At 37.0% G+C, this 19,915-nt stretch overlaps 1 protein-coding gene across 2 annotated transcripts in view; it reads left to right on the forward strand.

Annotated features, from left to right (window-relative positions):
- CREB3L2 (cAMP responsive element binding protein 3 like 2) overlaps positions 1–19,448 on the forward strand; it is a 72,258-nt gene extending 52,810 nt beyond the window's left edge. For both annotated transcript variants that reach the window (XM_081330214.1, XM_081330215.1), the window contains exons 4-12: positions 606–693; positions 2,492–2,673; positions 4,218–4,364; positions 4,866–4,924; positions 5,782–5,850; positions 8,468–8,567; positions 10,477–10,603; positions 13,110–13,326; positions 14,741–19,448. In XM_081330214.1, the coding sequence (XP_081186340.1) occupies positions 606–693; positions 2,492–2,673; positions 4,218–4,364; positions 4,866–4,924; positions 5,782–5,850; positions 8,468–8,567; positions 10,477–10,603; positions 13,110–13,326; positions 14,741–14,816 (1,065 nt within the window). In that variant the 3' untranslated portion in view covers positions 14,817–19,448. The remainder of the gene's footprint in view (positions 1–605; positions 694–2,491; positions 2,674–4,217; positions 4,365–4,865; positions 4,925–5,781; positions 5,851–8,467; positions 8,568–10,476; positions 10,604–13,109; positions 13,327–14,740) is intronic.
- Positions 19,449–19,915: the final 467 nt, after the last annotated feature.

Below are 19,915 nucleotides of genomic sequence, written 5' to 3' on the forward strand. Positions count from 1 at the left end.
ATGACAGAATTGCTGGTCCCAATTATCACTCACTACTACAACAAACCAAGACTTGTTTGCCAGCTTTCCATTTCTGATCTACATATCCCACGTGGAAGACACCATTCATGAGTATTTGAAAATGGTTCATCCCATTCTATGAGAACTCATTTGCTGGGAATTGAATGGCATGTACATTTAATAAATTACGATTCATTGCATAGTCAGCCAGATGTTTAGCCTGGATTTGGCATTTTTATCCACCTAACAAGTCCTTTCCAAAGATCTGGGATAGTAGATGTGGATGTTTGATGATAAAAGTATTGTTGCAGGATGTAAGTTCTGAGTAAGGCTGCCTTTTGCAATTTACCAATGATATTATTCTGGAGTATGCCCCATTCTATATATGGATCCAGGTACCAGTTCCAGTGGCTAGTTGAAGCATGAAACAAGCTTTCAATGGCACCTTGCAGCACAAGGAAAGTATCAGAAAGCTGATCTCCACCCAGAATTAATGAAGAAAGTGGTGTAACACATGCTTCCATGTTATTTAATAAAGCAGAAAAGGGATAATCATCTGCCCTGGTTCTAAAAATGTTTCTTTTTGAATTTCTTTTTTTCCCCAGACTAAATCAGAGAGTCACAAAATTCTTCCTGAGATTAAACTGGAGCCACATGAAGTGGATCAATTTTTGAACCTTTCATCCAAGGAAGGTTTGTTATGTAGCATAGAGTTCCTTCTGTACAATGATTGGCAAGAAAGAACATTACTTTTGATCAGGAATCTGTGTGGTATAGAATTATTCAATAGACACTCGGAAAAACTGTGCCTCAAAGAAACTGTTGTTTTAGCTAAAAAAGGAGGGTGGAGAGAGGAGCAGGAGATAGTTAAAGGTTTTAGGGTGCCCCTAGCAAGAAACGTGTCCTGTCTGCTCATAGCCATTGTCCAAAAGAAGAATGCAATGAGTAAGATGCTATACTTTTCCTCTGAGCCACTCAATTACAATGAGAAAACTGCTAAAGGATGCTCAGGCTTTATCAGTGCGCCTTTTCCTAAGCTGTTGGTCTTGGCAGGTACTAACAATTCCAATCTGTTTTATCCAAGTGTGTCTACATAGAAGGGGTTAAACCACCCAACTGAAGCACTGCCTTTTTTTTAACCTGTGTCACAACATACATAAAATAAGGGGGTGACATTGATTGCATAGTTCTGGCTGCTATCTTAACAATTCTGTGTCTTCATGATCTCTGCACATGGACATTTGTTTATAAATCTTGGAGTTGCAGATGAGAGTCATGCAGAAATGTCTAACCTCCAGTTCTTCCCTTTTTCCTTTTCCTTCATCCATGTTTGCATTAAACCAAAGTTTACTGTTAATTTGAACCAGGAAATTTTTCCTTAATATCAGCTAACAAACCAGGATAGTAAGCTAAAATTGGGAAAGGATGATTGGCCTATGGTGGTCTGCTCTTTTTTGTTAAGCTTTTCTTAGAAGTTAAGAATATTGGTTCCTTTGTCTATGGCTGAATGTTCTATTGATTACTAAAAATGCAAACACAGAAATCTGGTTTTCACAGTGTTGTTAGGATTCCTTTTTCAATAGATAATTCATTGGAATTGAGTTTTCACAATGATTCTCTAGCTATGCAATAGTACTTTGTGATATACTGCCTTGAGCACTTCTCTGAGACATGGACAGCTATATAAATTTGAGAAAATGAATGAACAAACAAATAAATGAATGAAAAGTTAAAAGACTATTCATCTGATAATTGAAAACGTGGTTTTCTTGGCAACAATATGGAAATGAATTTTTCTGGAAGACAGGTAGATAAATAGACAGATGGACAGACAGACAGATAGATCTTAATAGTATCATTCCAGTTTGGAATGTGAAGAAGCATACTATTTTACATTATAATATAATTACTTTATTATAGAGATGCTAGGTTTGCTTATTTTCACATTTTGAGTTTGAATCTTGGATTTTATGTTTTTGTTGTTAAACTTTAGACATAGTCTTTAGTTCAGGTGTAACTAATTTATTCACCCTTCCTTTCATATTCTTGCTTGAGAAAGTTATTATTTGATTCAGCTATTTTTCTATCAAGCCTGCCCTTGGAAATCATGATTTAAAGCTCATGTACAAGCTAGGGTATGCATTCATAACCTGATTGGGATCTATCAGCTACCCTTAGCCCATACTTTCCTAGTTCGGGGATTCAGGAAGTTTATGATTTACAAAATAAATGTCATGGTTCCGATCAATACAGACAAATAAAGCAGAACTCTGAGGCTTGCAAATCCCTCAAAGAACATGTTTATTGATACAAGACTATGTATTTTTCAGACTCAATCACATGAGTGAGATAAAATGGAAGAGAGAATTTGCATTCCTAAACATTACTCATGATTTTTGAGTCATAGCATCTAACCAGGACTATTCTTTTTCTAATATTTTAAAACAAAATGTTCTAGTTTATTCTTCCTCCTCTTGTTTTTCTCCTGCAGTGGTGGATACTCTACATATGCCTCCAACACCCCCCAGCAGCCATGGCAGTGATTCTGAGGGTGGACAAAGCCCAAGCCGGTCCCTCCCACCATCAAGTCCCACCCACTTGCAGGCCACTGTTAAAGTGACTTCACGCACAGCTTCCGCCCTCACCAATTCACCTCTCTTAACGGCACCACATGTAAGAGACAGTGGCTTCTGCCTTTTTCTTTTAAGTATTGCATTTTGTTTGAATTATCTAGGAACTTTGATTGATATTAAAACATTTGTAACAGAAATTATGATTTGTCCCATTTAGCAAATGCTTATTTTTTTATACTTCCGAATATTGTTACAGCTCAACAGATGAAGAACAGTAATTAAGGGGATCTGGATATTGCTTGGTTGAAGAATGCACTAACATAAGGCTGCCCTCAGAATGTGTAGTTAGAATGCTCCAGGCATTTAATCCATCGCCATTCCCATTTGTTTATAGGCACTCCTCGCTTAATAGCCAGTTATGTAGCAACCAGTCAGAGTTAGGACAGATCCTGCAAAAGACACAACCTGTTCAGAGTTCTGACAATGGCACCCTGTCCCCATGGTTAAAAAGGTAAAGTAAAGTTTCCCCCGCACATGCGTGCTAGTCGTTTCCGACTCTAGGGGCCGGTGCTCATCTCCGTTTCAAAGCCGAAGAGCCAGCGCTTGTCCGAGGACGTCTCCGTGGTCATGGGGCCGGCATGACTGGACGCCAAAGGCGCACGGAATGCTGTTACCTTCCCACCGTAGTGGTCCCTATTTTTCTACTTGCATTTTTACGTGCTTTCGAACTGCTAGGTGGGCAGAAGCTGGGATGAGTAACAGGCGCTCACTCTGTTACGCGGCACTCGGGATTCGACCCGCCAAACTGCCGTTTTGGGCACTTGGCAAATGGTTTACTTTTTGGCTGGTTGCAACATCCCGTAGTCATGTATCTACTATTTACTCTTTTTTTTTGCTGATTTCAAACCTTTTCAGCCAGTTTCCAGCAAAAAAAATAAAAACTCCCAAAGGAATGAATGGACTCGCTTTATAACCAACATGTTCACTTTAGGAACTCTGCAAAAATTTATTTTTGTAAAACTGGATTGTTCATGTGGGTGCCTGGACCTACGACTGTCATGACTTACAATGGAAATTCCGGTCTCCATTACAGTCATAAGTCGAGGACTACCTGTATATAAAAATATGCAAATATTGTTCTGCTGGCCAGCCAATTAATTAATCCTACAGCTCTGCCTCTTTCCATTATGGATATTTATGTTTGTATGAATATACACATATCCTCTCTCCCCAGTGTTTTACTACAATATTTAGCTGACTAACAGCCTAAATAATTAAAAAACATGCCAATTGATTAAGAAATGCCTTAATGAATTGGAACGTTAATTTAAAAAAACATTTCTAATATAAATACTTCTAGAAACTTAAAAAGCAAAATAAGTAAGCTTTATTCCCTCAAGCAAATATTTTAGTGCAGAATTAAATTCTTGAATTTTCTATTATATAAATTTAATCTATTAATTGGTCCTTTTCAACCAGGTCTGTCTGTACTCCTTTGGAGAATAGATGTTCCTGCTTGCTTGCGTATTTAATTCTAATATTTTTGTTTGGTGTCATGATCACAAACTTAATATTTAAAACAGTGTTACCCATGCTTACCAGTGCCTTCTTTTCCCTTCTCCCCAACTCACCCTCTTGCCAAAGAAACTGCAGGGCACAGGTCCCCTAATTTTAACAGAGGAGGAGAAAAGGACTTTGATAGCAGAAGGATATCCCATCCCTACAAAACTTCCCCTCACTAAATCAGAAGAGAAAGCACTGAAGAAAATCCGTAGAAAGATCAAGAACAAGGTAATTTGGTTTCTTACACATCTGTTCCTACAATCTGTTCCCCCAACGCTTTTTTCCATCTTTCAATCTTTCCAGCAAGTAGGAAAGATGATCCTAGTCCAGGGGTAGGCAACCTCGGCTCTTTTATGACTCATGGACTTCAACTCCCAGAATTCCTGAGCCAGCTTGGCTGGCTCAGGAATTCTGAGAGTTGAAGTCCATGAGTCATAAAAGAGCCGAGGTTGCCTACCCCTGGACTAGTCCCTCTTTGAATTTTCCACTCTTTAACAGCCATCCACTTCTTTGCTGTCTTTCCGTGGGTGTAAATCGTGTCTGTGCTTGCTGTTCCCTGCCTCCAAGTTTGCCTGCAGCTGAATTAAAAATATTTTAACTGCCTATCTGTCCTAAGATTAACCTCCAAAGGGAACACGGTTTAACGGGATTTTTGTTTTCTGTTACTGAGTAACCATAGTTTTTTTTTTCCCCTGTTGGTTTGATTTGGTCTGCTATTTTCTCTTCTAGATTTCTGCCCAAGAAAGCAGGCGGAAAAAGAAAGAATACATGGACACCTTGGAGAAGAGGTGAGCAGAAGATTCCATTTGATCAAACATCTAAAAAGCTTGACAAAACGGAAGCTTAGAGACCAATTGTAAGAGGTGTTTATTTGCAGGAAGTCCAGGTCTAATATCCGATCTCTATGATCAAGAATTCTCTTTAGAAAGCAAGCTGTTCAAGGGAGGAAGATAGATGGGCCAATGGCCTTATTCAATTTAAAGAGATCCAGCTCTTGAGAAGTTGCCTTGCTGTGTTGAAGGGAAACACTATGGCCTCCAAAATTTCGAAGAACACGTGCTTTCTATGCCCCCTAGTGGCTACTAAGAGGGGGGAACCAAACTGTTGACGGCTTAAGGAACAGACTATGCATAATAAATATATAAAGACATTGGAATAATAATAGTATAACAGCCATGGTCTAATACAGGGTCCCCAACCCCCAGGCCGTGGTCTGGTCACGGCATGCCAGCAACAGGTCCGCACAAACAAGCAAAGCCGCATCCGCAGGATGCAGGCAGCATACAAAGCCACGCACCCTCCAGTCTGCGGAAAAACATCTTCCATGGAACTTTTCCCTGGTGCCCAAAAGGTTGGGGACCTCCGATCTAATATACCCAGGCTGAGAATAAAACTTGGGGCAGAATGTGCTGGTAAAAGAAAACTATTTCATTTATTTCTCAATATCCTAAGAGTTTCATCATCCTTCCTAAACATAGGGTTTGTCTGTAGCGCAAACTATTCTTGGTTATAAAATCAAAGGCGAGTAATGTAAATCTCATGGCAAATTCTTATTTACTCTTAAAGGCAGTTCAGAGAGTAGATCTCATATTGTTGGTTAACCAAATGCAGATCTTTAAGCCTTTAATTTTCATTGATTTCCAAGGGTTGAGTCCTGCTCAACTGAGAACAGTGAGCTTCGCAAGAAAGTAGAAGTTCTGGAGAATACAAACAGGTAAAATATGCAATCCAAGTAGAAAAACAAACTTTCTTTCTTTCCCTACTATATTTTGAACTGAACAAAATTGGAATGGCCAGGACACCAGTCAGCTAAATTATTTTTATATAAATGTGTCAATAGATCTGAATTTCTAAAAAAGGCCCAGATGACACATCAAAAATGGGATGTGAAATCAGTCCCGTGACATTAGTTATCACAGCATCCTTTAGAACCAGGATCTAAAATTCCCTCACTGTACTACTATTTTTATGTGAGCCAAATTACAGGTAGTGTTTAGCTGACAACTGCAATTCAGCCTAAAATTTCTATTGCTAAGCAAGACAGCTGTTAAGTGACTTGTGTCCCATTTTATGTGTTGTGGTTTTTTGCCACAGTTGTTAAGTGAATCATTGCAGTTGTTAAGTGAATCATGCAGTTGTTAAGCGAGTCTGGCTTCCCCCATTGACTTGGCTTTTTGGAAGCCAGCTGGGAAAGTTACAAATGTGGATCGCTTGACCCTGGGACACTGCAAGTGTCCAAAATGGATGCCAGTTGCCAAGGGCCCAAATTTTGATCACGTGACTGTGAGGTTGTTGCAACAGTTGTAAGTGTGAAAACTGGTCATAAGGTTTTTTTTAGTACCATCGTAATTTAGAATGGTCACTAAAGGAATGGTTATAAGTTGAGGACTACCTGGTTGAGCTGGAAGAAGCAGAGAATCAGTGGTTTTATTGATGTGGGTGGGATTTGTAGTTCTGTGAGATACGGAGAAGGATCCCCCAGAATATCTACTCCTTTGATAGCAGAATGTCCTCTTACTCCTTTGATAGCTCCTCTGTGGAGTTTGGAAATGATTTGTTGGTGCCTGTATATTTTGTGTAGATGATTTCATTAAACTGTTTTTCATACTGTATGAAAGACAGAACGTGACATAGAAACACTGCAGTAAATAAATCTCGCAAGCATCTGAAAACTGGGAAAAGCTGTCTGTGCCTACTGCTTCTCACAGCGTGGGCTGTCAAGTGTAGCTTCAGATAGTCAGGCATCAGCAGCAAGAAAGGCACTTAGCATTTTTTGACACATGAAATGACAAGTTTAAGCAAAATCCTTCAGGAGGCTCACATTCCGTTACTGATTGTATATTTGGTCAGCTTTGTCAGCTTCCTGTGCAATAACGGATTAAGGTAATGAATCTGGCATGGTTTAAATAGCAGTGGGCAGCTATGGCTGTTTAAAGAAAAAAAAAGGATTTAAATAAAAGTACACATTCATTTCTTAGGTGAACCAGAGTTAAGGGTCTCCACGTATACGTTTTGCACTTGGAGACAGACCTCTGCGTTACCATAGCAAATTCAGATTCCTATACCTTTTTCAGCTGCTGTGATATGGAAAGGGATTTTGGCAAACTGAAGAGTAGGATGTACTCCTTTTTTTGTAAGCTGGTTTTCCATTGACATTTCCCTTTTGCTCTGGGTTTGGCATCTGAGATTGGAGGGAGAAAGCAATCATTAAGTAGCACATAACCAAATACTCTCAAGCTATGCAAGTATAATTCAATGATTTTGTGTTGAATCTCCTATGGAACGGAAGGACGACAACTCAGTGCCAGAACACCTGCTTTGTATGCAGATAGGCCCTAGGCATTGGCAGCTTTAACAAAGAACAGAATATGGTAACCAGCCAGATTTCTGCCTGGAAGGCTTCTTTCAGGTTAAATAGTTTGATATAAATTTCCAAATCGGAAAGAGATTTGGTAGCTGGAGAAAGGTAGATATTGATAGATTAACGCAATTATGCTTTACTTTTGAAGGGAAAAAAGGTAAATGAGAAAAGAACTCCCAGAATTGGGAGTATATACAATAGCCATAAAGTATAGACAATCGCTATTCTTTGGGACTTAAACATGTAATATTGTTCCTTGTTAACAATGCTAATCTATTCTTCCTCAAAATGGTATTCTCGCAAATGTGTTGAATCATGGCTATCAGATCAGGATTGCAAAAATCTGGATGAGCCCTAGGTGCAGTGAGCCCTGGACTTCAGCTCCCATAATGTTAAAGCCATAGTTCACAGGATTAACTGAAGTTTAACAGATGTGTTGCATGTCTCAAAGATAGTGTTGGGAAAGGCTCCTCTAGAACTTCATTTGGTAAAAAGCTGGATCAAACTGCATCTATTGAGCAATCTCAAAGAAAAGAAAATTAATATTTTGTTTCTTCTTGTGGGGTTTATTCTATGTGGGTGTATTCTTCCTGATAGGTCTTGAAGTATTAAAATCTTAAAATATCCAATACATCTGAGAAACCATAAGGGCAGAAAAATTGAAAGGATGTGTGAAAGCCCATTCTTCACACCATGCAGAGTTAATACTGTAGAATTTGCTATCACAAGCTGTACTGATGGTTCTCAACTTGGGTAGAATTAGGGATTAGACAGTTTCATGTAAGATAAGGCTGCTAGTAGTCAGGGTGTCTGTGCGTTTTCATATATTCTCCTTGCAGATTTCACAGTGACCTTTGATTGACCACTGTGGGAAAAGAAGATTGGACTAAATGAGCCTGTAATCTGATCCATCAGGGCTTTTATGTTCTTAACTGACCTATGTAGTGATTCCTGCTCCTGTATCTTTCAGAACACTCCTGCAGCAATTACAGAGGCTCCAAACCATGGTAGCTGGCAAAGTGTCACGCTCCTGTAAAGCTGCTAGTACACAAACAGGGACATGTCTCATGGTAAGCAGCTTTTGAACCCTGATGGTCTCTTAGGACTTTCTTTGGTGTTTCTATGCATCTTATGCTGTCAAGGTATGAGGAATAAGTGTCCAGGTATCCACATTTTGCTCTTTGTGTCACACTGCTTTATTTGTTCCTTTTATAGTCATCTTTCTGCTTCCAGCAGAGTATAGAACACTTTCTCTTTCATTTTTTTTCTTCCATCAACAAGCTTGGGCTGAGTCATAGTGACTAGTCCCAAGTTACTCTGTAAGCCTCTGTGGCTGAGGGTTCAAATCTGTGTTTGAAACAATATACCAGATTGGCTTTGATTACAGACCAAATAAGATGTGGCCCCAACCAAGTAAATACCAGGTACGGGAAGACAAGATCTACATTGAGATCTTGATGGGGGCAATTGTTTAAATTCTTATTGCCCCTACAAGGCTTTGATTTTAATTAGACTGTCTTCCTTTATTTTGTTTATAACTGTATAAAGGTGACATAATGAGTTTGCTCTGATGGTAATGGCCAAGTTCTGCAGTGGGTTTCATTATACGTAGCATTAGGTTGAAGTGGTTGTTTCATGTAGCATTCAGTTTGGTTATAGAGATAATATTAGGCAGAGATGCTAATGGTGAAGTGGAAGTTAAGAGACCATGAGATAGATTGAAATAATACAGTCATTATGGTAGCTAGCAGCACAGATATCATATATTTCTTCCCCTGTTTAGTCCCTTATTTGCACCAAAATAATTATTCCCTATATGCATTTCCCTTTCCCAGAAGTAAAATTCCTTCTTAAAGAAATTTCTTAAAATTAATATTCTAATTTGAATGTCAATGTTACCCCTCATAAGAAAAAATAATTAAAAAGAATGTTAGCCTGCAAACGTATCTTCCTGATGTTCTGATGTTTTGGGGAGGAAGCAGTTCCATTAGTTGGAAGTTCTATTATCCCAGTAAATCTGTACTATCTGCCTACAGGCTAGTTTTACTAATTAGATGAAAATTGAACAGGTGGGTTTTTGTTGGATTAAAAACTGAGAATATAGTTATGGTTTATCTACCCATTCAAGATCCTTTCTTGTCAGATTATTATTTTTCCTTGTGGAGCGTTTATGCTTCCAGTAGATCCAGTTAAGTTCCTTTCTAAACATACTGGAACACACAAGCAGCAGGTGAAATGGGAGGGGTGGTAATATAAAGCCAATAAAAATATCTGATACTTGTTTTTAATAATATCTCAACTGAGTAGAATGGTCCCAAAGCTTCTAGAATCGCCATGCTAAAAAAAGATGTGTTTCTAGTACAGATAGTACAATTAGGACTAGAATTTCAGTCTCAAAGCAATGCAATCATTAAGCAAGTCATTATGTGACCCACTTGATTTCACAAACATTTTTACTATGATTGTTAAGTAAATCACATGGTCATTAATTGAATCACATGGTCGTTAAGCAAACGTGGCTTCCCCAATTAATTTTGTCTGTGGAAAGCTGCCTGAGAAGGTCAGCAATTGTGATCATGCTACAACCATTGTAAATGCAATCTATTTGCTAAGCACCTGGATTGTGATCATGTGATTGAGGGGTGGTGGTGCAATGATCATAATTTCAAGGACAGGTCATAAGTCACTTTTTTCTGAGGCTGTTGTAACTTTGAACCAATATTAAACAAAGAGTGATAAGTTGAGGTCTAACTATCAAGCTAAATCGGTATTGCACCTAGGTTTCTACAATCAGAATTATTTCAACTAAGCAGGAGAAGAGAAGAAAGAACTTCTGGAGCATAGTTTTTGTTGGCTTTGTACTTAACTTGTATTTTGTATTGCATTGCATTGCATTGCATTTATATTTAACTTTTAATGACAAGACTTTAATTTTATTACGTATAATAAAATGTGTGCTTTCTCCCCCCCTCCCCCCAGGTTGTAGTATTATGCTTTGCAATTATTTTGGGCAGCTTTTCACAGAGCTTTGGGCCTCATTCCTCCATCACAAAAGCTGTGCTGCCAACCCAGCATTCTACACCAGAGTCATATACAGCATCAATAGGTGAGTGCAAAATCAGGAGTTTTTAATGTTCTCAGTTTGTAAAGCCTCTTTTCTCAGTGTAGGTACTTAGAAATTTTTAAACTATAACTGTAGTCCCCCCCACTGTTAGTATAACCAATAGTCAGGAATGCTGGGAGCTTGTGTTGACACCAGTGACCAACCAATAAGCAATAGGTTCTAGAATCAGAGACAATAGCTCACACCATATTTTACTGAATATAGATTCAGAGAGTTTACAGAAGGAAAAAGATAATATGCCAGTCCTTTCAGCTACTCAGGAAATCCTGAAATTACAAAGGAGAGATTCACTGGCACCACCTGGCTGATTCTTAGCGCTTTCCCAAGTCTTCAGTCTGTGCTGAGGTTCATAATGTCTGTGGTCTCTTGTCAGTTTTTATACTTTTTCAGAATATGGGAGAAGTAGATAACATGACACCTGGAGATGGTTTGATGGCACATATTGTGAGTCTCTTGATCACAGCCCACTTTAGTATAGAACAGAACAGAACAGAACAAAATAATAACTTTATTGTCACTTTGAATGCACACTAATCAGCGTACATTAATATGAAATTTCGGAGCATACAGCTCTCAAAGGGCCACCACCTCCGATTTAATCACTGCACAAATAAGACAAAAATAAATAAATAAATAAATACAGAATTATGCATATACCCACCTATATTATATGACACAGAGGAACAACAGTCTAGTTCGGGTTATGTATACATGTGCATGGCGAGAAAAACAAATCTTGCGAATTTACCAGATAGCATAGGGATAGGTAAGTTGACTAACTACCAAAGTTATCCTAATTAAGACTTTGTTCTTAGCATGTATAACATATCCTCCCTTCTGCAGTTATTGGACTAGGGGAGTACCTGTTCTTTTTATTGTCATTGGTACAAACTATAATACAGATAAGAGGCTCAAAAGTGAAAGTAATTCCATGATAATAAGATATCACATGTGAGACTATCACATGTTACATATCTAAGCGTTGATGTAGGACATTTTTTTCCACATGTAGATAGAGAAGACGTGGACCACTATTACTCCCTTGCTGTGTCTTCTATAGTAGCCCTACAGAGCTATAACAAACAGCATCTGGGACCTAGTCTGAAAAAAAGCTTCTTTATTGTAGGACAGGTGCACATGATTATATCTGCCTAGATATCTACCAGTCACTTATGTTGACTGGTAAATCAAGATGCAGGTATGCAAGTGAACTCTATTTTATTGGTGTGTTGGTATAGTAGAAGGATTTATGGGGAACTGCGTAATCTGAAAATATCTAATGTAGAACCTTTGAAACAGGGATGAGAAGCTACTAGTGGCCATACCTTTTTTATTAGCCAAGATAATGGATGGGAGTAATGATTTAGATACATCACTGGGATCTCTGGAGTGTGTGTATGTGTGTATGTGTATGCGTATGTTTGTGTGTGTGTGTGTGTGTGTGTGTGTGTAAGTAAAGCACTGCAACTCTTGGAGACTAAAAGGAGGGATTTGGGTTTTGTATGATCTAAAAGCTATAGGTTGTCCATCACCTGTTCAAGAGGTTGATCTTTAATTTATCAGGTATATGTTCTTCGCTGTAGTCACTCCATTCTTTTACACATTCACTTCTGGTAGTTTTGAGCTTTCCTTACATATGTTGCAAGTATCAGAATTAGGTTGCTTTATCACAGTGCTTTTTTTGTAAAAGAAAAAGGTGCCGGAACTCACACATGTCATACAACCCGCCTTGCCTACACTACAAGGTTCCATTCAAAAAAGATGCCGGAACTCCGTTCTGAGCGTTCTATGAGAGAAAAAGCCCTGCTTTATCAGAAACAATCAACGTCTTGGGATGGGAGGTTTAAAGACTGGAAACAGGTCAATGAGATGGCCCAGTTGGAAAGAGTTCTAGTTTTGGAAAGAATTCTAGTTCTCAATTTTGAGATACCTTACATGCATATAACCTATTTTGTTTAATTTAAAATGTTTACCATTTGGAAAAAGGGGAAGAGTCTTCCTCTGCTTAAGTATAGACAATCATTTCTTAACTTGAAGCCCTTCAGATATGTTCAACTGCATAACTGGGAGCAAAATCTAGGAGTTGATATTGAACACATTTGAAAGGCATCCAGTTTTGGAAAAAAATAGGAAAAGGCAACTTTGTATAAATTAAATAACACATGTAAATGTTAGAGCAGGAGTCAACCTTATATTTCAGAAGATTCAGAAGTCAACACCTGATTATTATTTTTGACTAGGATCTCTGAGAGCAAGGCTACAAAACAACTCTGCTATCAAGTCCCACATAATATTTGGATCTAATATTTGGACTTAGATGGGCCATTTATCTAAGGCAGCTTTTTATAGTGAAATCCACCATCTGTAGCCAAAATGTTCTCCTCTATTAAAGCTGTTGAATGCCATCAATCCCAATTAAATTTCTTGTCTTCATAAGTGTTAGTTTTGCTGTTAGTTTACTCCATTTCTTCCTTGTTTTTCTCTGCAGTGAGATCAAGGAGCCTGCTGACTTATGAGGGGCCTTATCCACTGGAGGAACAGCCCTTGTCAGACCACAGCAATGGCTGGGACAGGCACCTGGATGCTTCCAAAGCCCTGTCTTTGGAACCCATGTCCAAGTCACAACCCAGTCAGGTTACAGAGATCACAATAGCCAATGAGACAAGGCTAGAAAAGTCAGTGCTGGTGGGGCTGCAACAGCACATGTGAGTATTTGGCAAAATTAAAAATGCCCATTGGAAGTGTTTGGTTTTGAAGAAAGATACTGGGCAAAAAAAATATCTGCTGTAGTGAGTGGCAGAGAAATCAACCTGCCTTTTTTTTTACTAGTTCCCGTTCAGCTTGGTGACAAATAATTTTAAAGGAGAAGAAAATTTCAGGGATGCACTATGATATAGGGCTTATTTAGATAGACCATGACTAAGGGCTCGCATGAATGTTATTTATTTGGCTGTATAATTATTTCTCCATTGACTCTTCCTATTGGACTTTTTCATCAGCAAAAACTTTGGGCTTTATTTAGAAATCAGTAAGGGTATTTATTCTCATACAGATTTACAAATATAAATACAATGTGTCCACATAATTTCTCTGTTTACAGATGTGTTGGGAAATTTCAAAAGGTCATTATGTTCCACTCTAGATTGCTCATTTCTTCCAAGAAAAAAACAACGACCCATGGCCAGAGTAATTGGAAAGATAATAGAGCCAGTCAGCATGATGAATGAACAGTACCTGGAAAATATTCCTTGCCAAGAATACTACAAAAAGCCTATGCGCTTGGAAAATAACCTCTAGATAGCCACTGCTGCAGGAGGCTTTTCTCTTTCCAGAGTGGCTGTAGCTCAGTGCTAGAATAAGGACTGACATACATACATACCTATACCTATACATACATGCACACACACAAAACTAATTTATTGAATGTACGAGTGTTATTCAATTGAATGTATATACATTTGCAGAAGAAGATTGTGTGAAAGGGCAAAAAGTATGGTTTCTGTGCACAATATCATCTAAAAAATTTATACCACAGTAGGCATTACTTTTGAAAAGAAAGCATTTTTTTGCCAACAGATGGCAGTTTTAAAAATGACACTTGCCATCTGCAAGTTTTATAAGAACTCAGATTTTAAAAATGCTGCCTGATTCATTGGAAACACTTTTTTTACTTAATTCAAAATTGAGATTTTGAGCAATTAAATGAACACACGATCTAGTGCATGTTTATTCAGAAGCAATTTCTACGGAACTCAGTGGGACTTGCTTCCAGGAAAAAGTCGATAGGATTGCAGTTGAATTGAAACTATCCAGTGTCGCTTTGGATAGTGAGATGGGAAGCACATAAATTTAACATTTTTAAAGAATAAATTGTTACAATTCCAGATAGAGAACACACTCTGGATGTGACAGGTCTCAAATTCAAACTTTGCCATTTTAAAGTTAAAGATTTGGGGATGGGAAAATTGAGCTTCATATCACTTGATATCTTGCTACTTTGAAGTGAAGCTAAAATGTTCACAATAGCAATTTAATAAAACCTAAGTAGTCATTTTTGTTTTGCTTGGTTTTATTTATACTCGTATAATAACCTGAATTGTTCTTCATCTTTGCTTATAGAATCAGTTCAGAGCTGGATGCAAATGAAACACTAAAAATCGTTGAAATTGACAGAAGAGTCAATGCTACATCTTAGGAGAAAGGAACATTTCCTCCCTTGCATCTTTATTTTTGTTCCAAACAAAAGATTGGAAAGACTTATCACTGTCAGTAAATCTCAATGGCGAGAATGGAGGACTTGTCTGATTTTTTTAATGTGAGAAAGTGGCTTTGATTGATTATTCTCCAAAAATCCTAATTTTTACCTGTTTAGCTTGCCATTTCACTCCTACATCCATGATGAGGATGTTGATGTGGAAATATGATAAAGGCAGACCTTTTGAATTATTTTCTTGCCCTGCTGTGTTTTTAAAAGTAGTAATTGTCATACCTGACATCTAAGATGATATTCATAGTGGGAAGAACTATGTTGATACTATTTTGATGCCACCGGTGATAGGGTGTTGCCCTCAGTGAAAATCTCCTTTGGAGCTTCCATAATCATGGTGAAGTAGAAGCATAGCCAAGGAACTTTCCCCCCACCTTCGCTAGCAGAATTGGACTGTAGACGTGTTCCTTGCTGTACCTCAATGGACAAGAATGGTTAGTTCTAGCAAAACATTTTGGTCTTGCTATACTGAGAAGTTTCATAATTACTTTCTTCCCATGGTGACATCTTTGTAAAAACTGAAAAGGCTTGGAGTCATCTTTCAGTACATTAGCTTAATTTTTCCCAGTCTGATGACTCCTTGCTACAATTCCCCAAATATTCACTAAGCCTACTTGTGGAGAATATATACCAGATTCTCTTATGGATATGAGAATCTGTTTGCTTGTATTCCCTTATATCTTATACTCTCTTGTATCTTTCTGTTGTAAATAGTATTTATTAGTTTTTTTTCCCCTATGATCGAAGCTGGAATGGCAAGTCAATGTTGTAAGTTCTTTCAAATGATCTCAGTGGACTTTGAAAAACTTCCAAAACTTCTTTTAGGCTCCAGGCATTAAACCTTTAAAAATTTAATCTAAATAAGATTTTTCCCCCTACTTCCTAATGTATTGTTTTGTTCTCTTTGTTGTACTTGTTTTTAAATAGGCTTTTGGTTGTGATACCAGCAAAAATTCCAGTTTCAGCAAGCTCAGTTTCTATAATCTTAAACGATCAGAACTTTTCAGAAGGAATTATTAGTATGAATATGTTAAAACAGCACCTCTGTAAAATACAGTTGCATGGGACCCTTCATCAAACAATTATTTATATGCTTAGAGTTCAAAAAATAATATCTCCAAATCACTTTGTAATGGGGGATTTTTCAAATATCACATTTGGGTAACAATGTTTATTTTACTGCACTGTATTATTCATTATGTGATCATTGATTCCAGATGTAGCTAATAGATTTTAGATAACGTAGCTAGTGGGTGGACTTTAAGAGAATGTTACTTTAAACTATTTATGGAAACCAATTATGGAATTGTGACGCTCTTAATAATTGAGTAGTAGGTAGACCTGGATTTCTTTTGCTGTGTATATGCTTTGATTGTATTCACTGTTTTTTTATTATGTAAAGTATTTTAACTAGTTAATGTTTCTGAATCAGATGTTGACTGGTGCAAATTGATAGTTTTCCATTCTATAATAACCTGATAATTTGCTTCTCTTTTTCTTGTAAACCTAGAAACATTCAGTTCATGATTTATAAATCTGGGTTGAATGTCAAATTTGAAATGTCTTTCAAGAAATATCTGAGAATAGGACTTTTTCTCCAAACTGTCAATTTTGAGAAGTGGGTGCTATCTATTCATAGTTTGACTGTCAAGAAAATGAATGACTAATATTAATTGCTAGCGTTGGTTGGCTTCTATGAAATTAAGTTCTCTAACGCCAGAAGACCATTGTGCAGTCCACCTCCCCTCAGTATAAAAGTATATCTTTAGTATCTTCTCTCTCACTTTGTGACAAAAATAATAATTCTGTAATCGCTAATTGAAAAGAAATGCTTTTTTTATATTGTTATTTTGAAGGTGTACTCAAACCCTGTGTACTCCAGTTGGTTATGTTGGTTAATTAGTCTGTTGCCCTCACTCTCAAGCCTTTGACCCAAGACTTGTAGATCTCAATCCCACACTTTGGAGCCCAGACTTGTTGGTTCTCATGTAGCAGAACATTTTTTTTTCTTCCATAAAAAATATGAGGCCTTGGAAGGAACACAGAATTTATCAACCAGCTTTATATACATAATTAAAAAACAACAACAACTGAGCGATAAGAGATGTTAGTTTATGTTGAAAACTTGTAACATGTTATTAGGGAGCCTTCCCTTATATATAAGCACAGTTGTTGCAAGAGAAGCTTCTTTGTGACATCAATCCCCAGTGGACTAATCTATCCTTTTCTTTTTGTTTAGTTTTGCATATTTTAAAATCACAATAACAAGTTGAGATATCTGCAGACTTTAGAACACTATTTGGAGTTTTGAGTGGTTGCAGCTTATTTGAACTGTAGAATTATACTCTGCAGGCCAACATTTCCTCTTCTGGCATATATTATTCAAATCTCTTCCCCAATTCCATCCTCTTTTCTGTATAGGTAGTCCTCGACTTACAACAATTCATTTAGTGACAATTCAAAGTTACAACAGCATTGGAAAAAGTGTCTTATGACCATTTTTTCACACAACTGTTGCAGAATACCCATGGTCATGTGATCAAAATGGCAACTGGCTCATATTGATGACGGTTGCAGAGTTCTGGGGTCATGTGATCATGTCTTGCGGCCTTCTGACAAGTAAAGTCAATGGGGAAGCCAGATTCACTTGACAGCCGTGTTACTAACTTAACAACTGCAGTGATTCACTTAAGAATTGTGGCAAGAAAGGTCATAAAATGGGGCAAAATTCACTTAACAAATGTCTCACTTAACGACAGAAATTTTGGATTCAATTATGGTCGTAAGTCAAAGATGGTGAAGAAGATGGCTTTTTTTTTCTTCCAAAGAACATAATCTGATTTTTTCCTTCAAAAAAGAATGGGGAGGAGCTGTCTAAGGACAGTATTTATAAATAAATGCACATTAGCTAAATGTAATTTAATTGTTTATGAAGATAATTTTCTGAATCCTTTTTTCTTCATAATCGTCCAAACAACACCAATCTTGTTACAATTTAAATGTGAACAAAATGTTGAGGATGCATATGGACAAATGACATATGGAAGATAGATAAAGTAGATAATATGTGGGAGTCAGTGGCTGTGTGGTAATTGATGCTTACATGTTTGTAGAATAGGCACTGAGCATTCACGACAGCAGGAAATGATAATGAGACAATTATCCTGCCACTATTAAGAAATGCAAAACATGCCACACTAATTCCATGGCAATACAATAAATACAAGAAAACAATACAAATGCATAATAAAATACAAGCTAGAATCAGTTTGGTAAAGTGTTTGAGATGCTGGATTAGAAACTGGGAGATTGTGAGTTCACCGTTAGGCATGAAAGCTGGCTGGATGACTTTGGGCCATTTGCTGTCTCTCAACCCAACCCACCAGGGAAAGTAGATACGTGTCTGCCACCTTGAGTTGTGCCAAATAAAGTAGGATAAAATTAAATGAATAAATACATTGAATATCAACTTTACAATGGATGGGGCATATATAAAGTTTACAGGCTGGTTGAAATGAAAGTGCAATTTAATTCTCCTTAATTTTCTGTGCAAAAATTAATGCATCTTGTGGCCCATTTTAGCATCTTTTCTCAGGTGTTGAGTTCAAAGTTAGCTAGGTAAACATATCCACCTTGATTTGCTTTTTTCAAGGCTAAATATTTTATAAAATTTAAATCGTCCTGATACTTGGTCCCGTCTATTTTATGAACTGTGGCTCTTATACATTGCTTAAAATGTGTTTCTCTTGTGTATGTTATACTTTAGGTTGAAAATCTGAAAATGTATTGTTAATGGGACACAGTTGCCCATGACATGATTACATTCAGTGTCTTTAAAGGAGAAACATGACTGGATTTATTTCATTCATAAAAATACTGACATTCAGGCTTTTCTTATCCTTGAAATATAGATCATGATTTTATATATTGCAACACATAATCCTACTAAAATCAGCAGAATTAGACTCACGTGATGTCTTTCTGCATCCCGATCAGGGAGTATATACGTCAAAGTTACCTGGAACTTTCATAAATTATTACTGCCTTTTAGAGAATCTTATTATAAGTTAAGTTTTAATTTGTTATTATAAGTCAGCTTGAGGATTATTGTCAAGCAAAAAATGTACTATAAGTACTTGCTTAATAATAATGTCTGTAATTTGTATCATGTAAGCCCAAACCTGTTAAACCGGCCATCCATATTGACATATTTCTGTCCAAAAAAAAAATCTCAGTTATTTCTGCTATGTGAATATGCAAATATGTTTTACCCATGGAGCTGACTAATTAAAATGCAGTAGTTATTTAATAAAAAGCATAAGGTAAAAATAAAAAATGCCAATACCTTAGACAACAGTGGTTTAATATGTTCCATACTGTTTTTATTACAATATATATATGTGCACTTCTAAATATGCGCCAAAGAAATTTTGTTTAAAAAAACTTTTATTAAGCACACAAGTCTAAAATAAAACTGCAAACTAAATGCTTTTTATATGTACCGGTACCTAAATGCAACTATGTAATGCTTTATCTATTTTCTTGCAAATAAATATTTTCCTAAAGAAAAAGAGAAGCCTGTTCAGTCATTTGCATTTTAAAACTGCTTTTTACTCAGCTGTGGTAAGGAAAGATGCAGTTTACATCTACCAACATGTGCAAACCCAAAACCTAAATTACACCAAACCCCAGCATGTTATTTCGCTCCTTAGTCATACAGATATATCTGGGATATCTACAAGTAAACAGAAGTCCACAACTTTATTTTCTGAACTTAGTATTCAAGCTGTATTCTACTTAGTAGCAATTAATTCATCTCTAGTCTACAAATTGATTCAAAGACATTTTAAGTGGTGACCATCACATCTTCTGGCCAATTTCCATAAGCTAATTACAAGCCAATTATGAGTTGTGTTTATACATTAATACTTTTTTTTCTCTCCTAAAACCATCTCTTATCTGGATCCCATTGTTCAGATATACAGCTTTTATATTTTCAGATAGCCATAATTGAACTCTATGTAGAT

This window comes from Vipera berus (genome assembly GCF_964194415.1).
Source record: "Vipera berus genome assembly, chromosome: 6".
NCBI lineage: Eukaryota > Metazoa > Chordata > Lepidosauria > Squamata > Viperidae > Vipera > Vipera berus.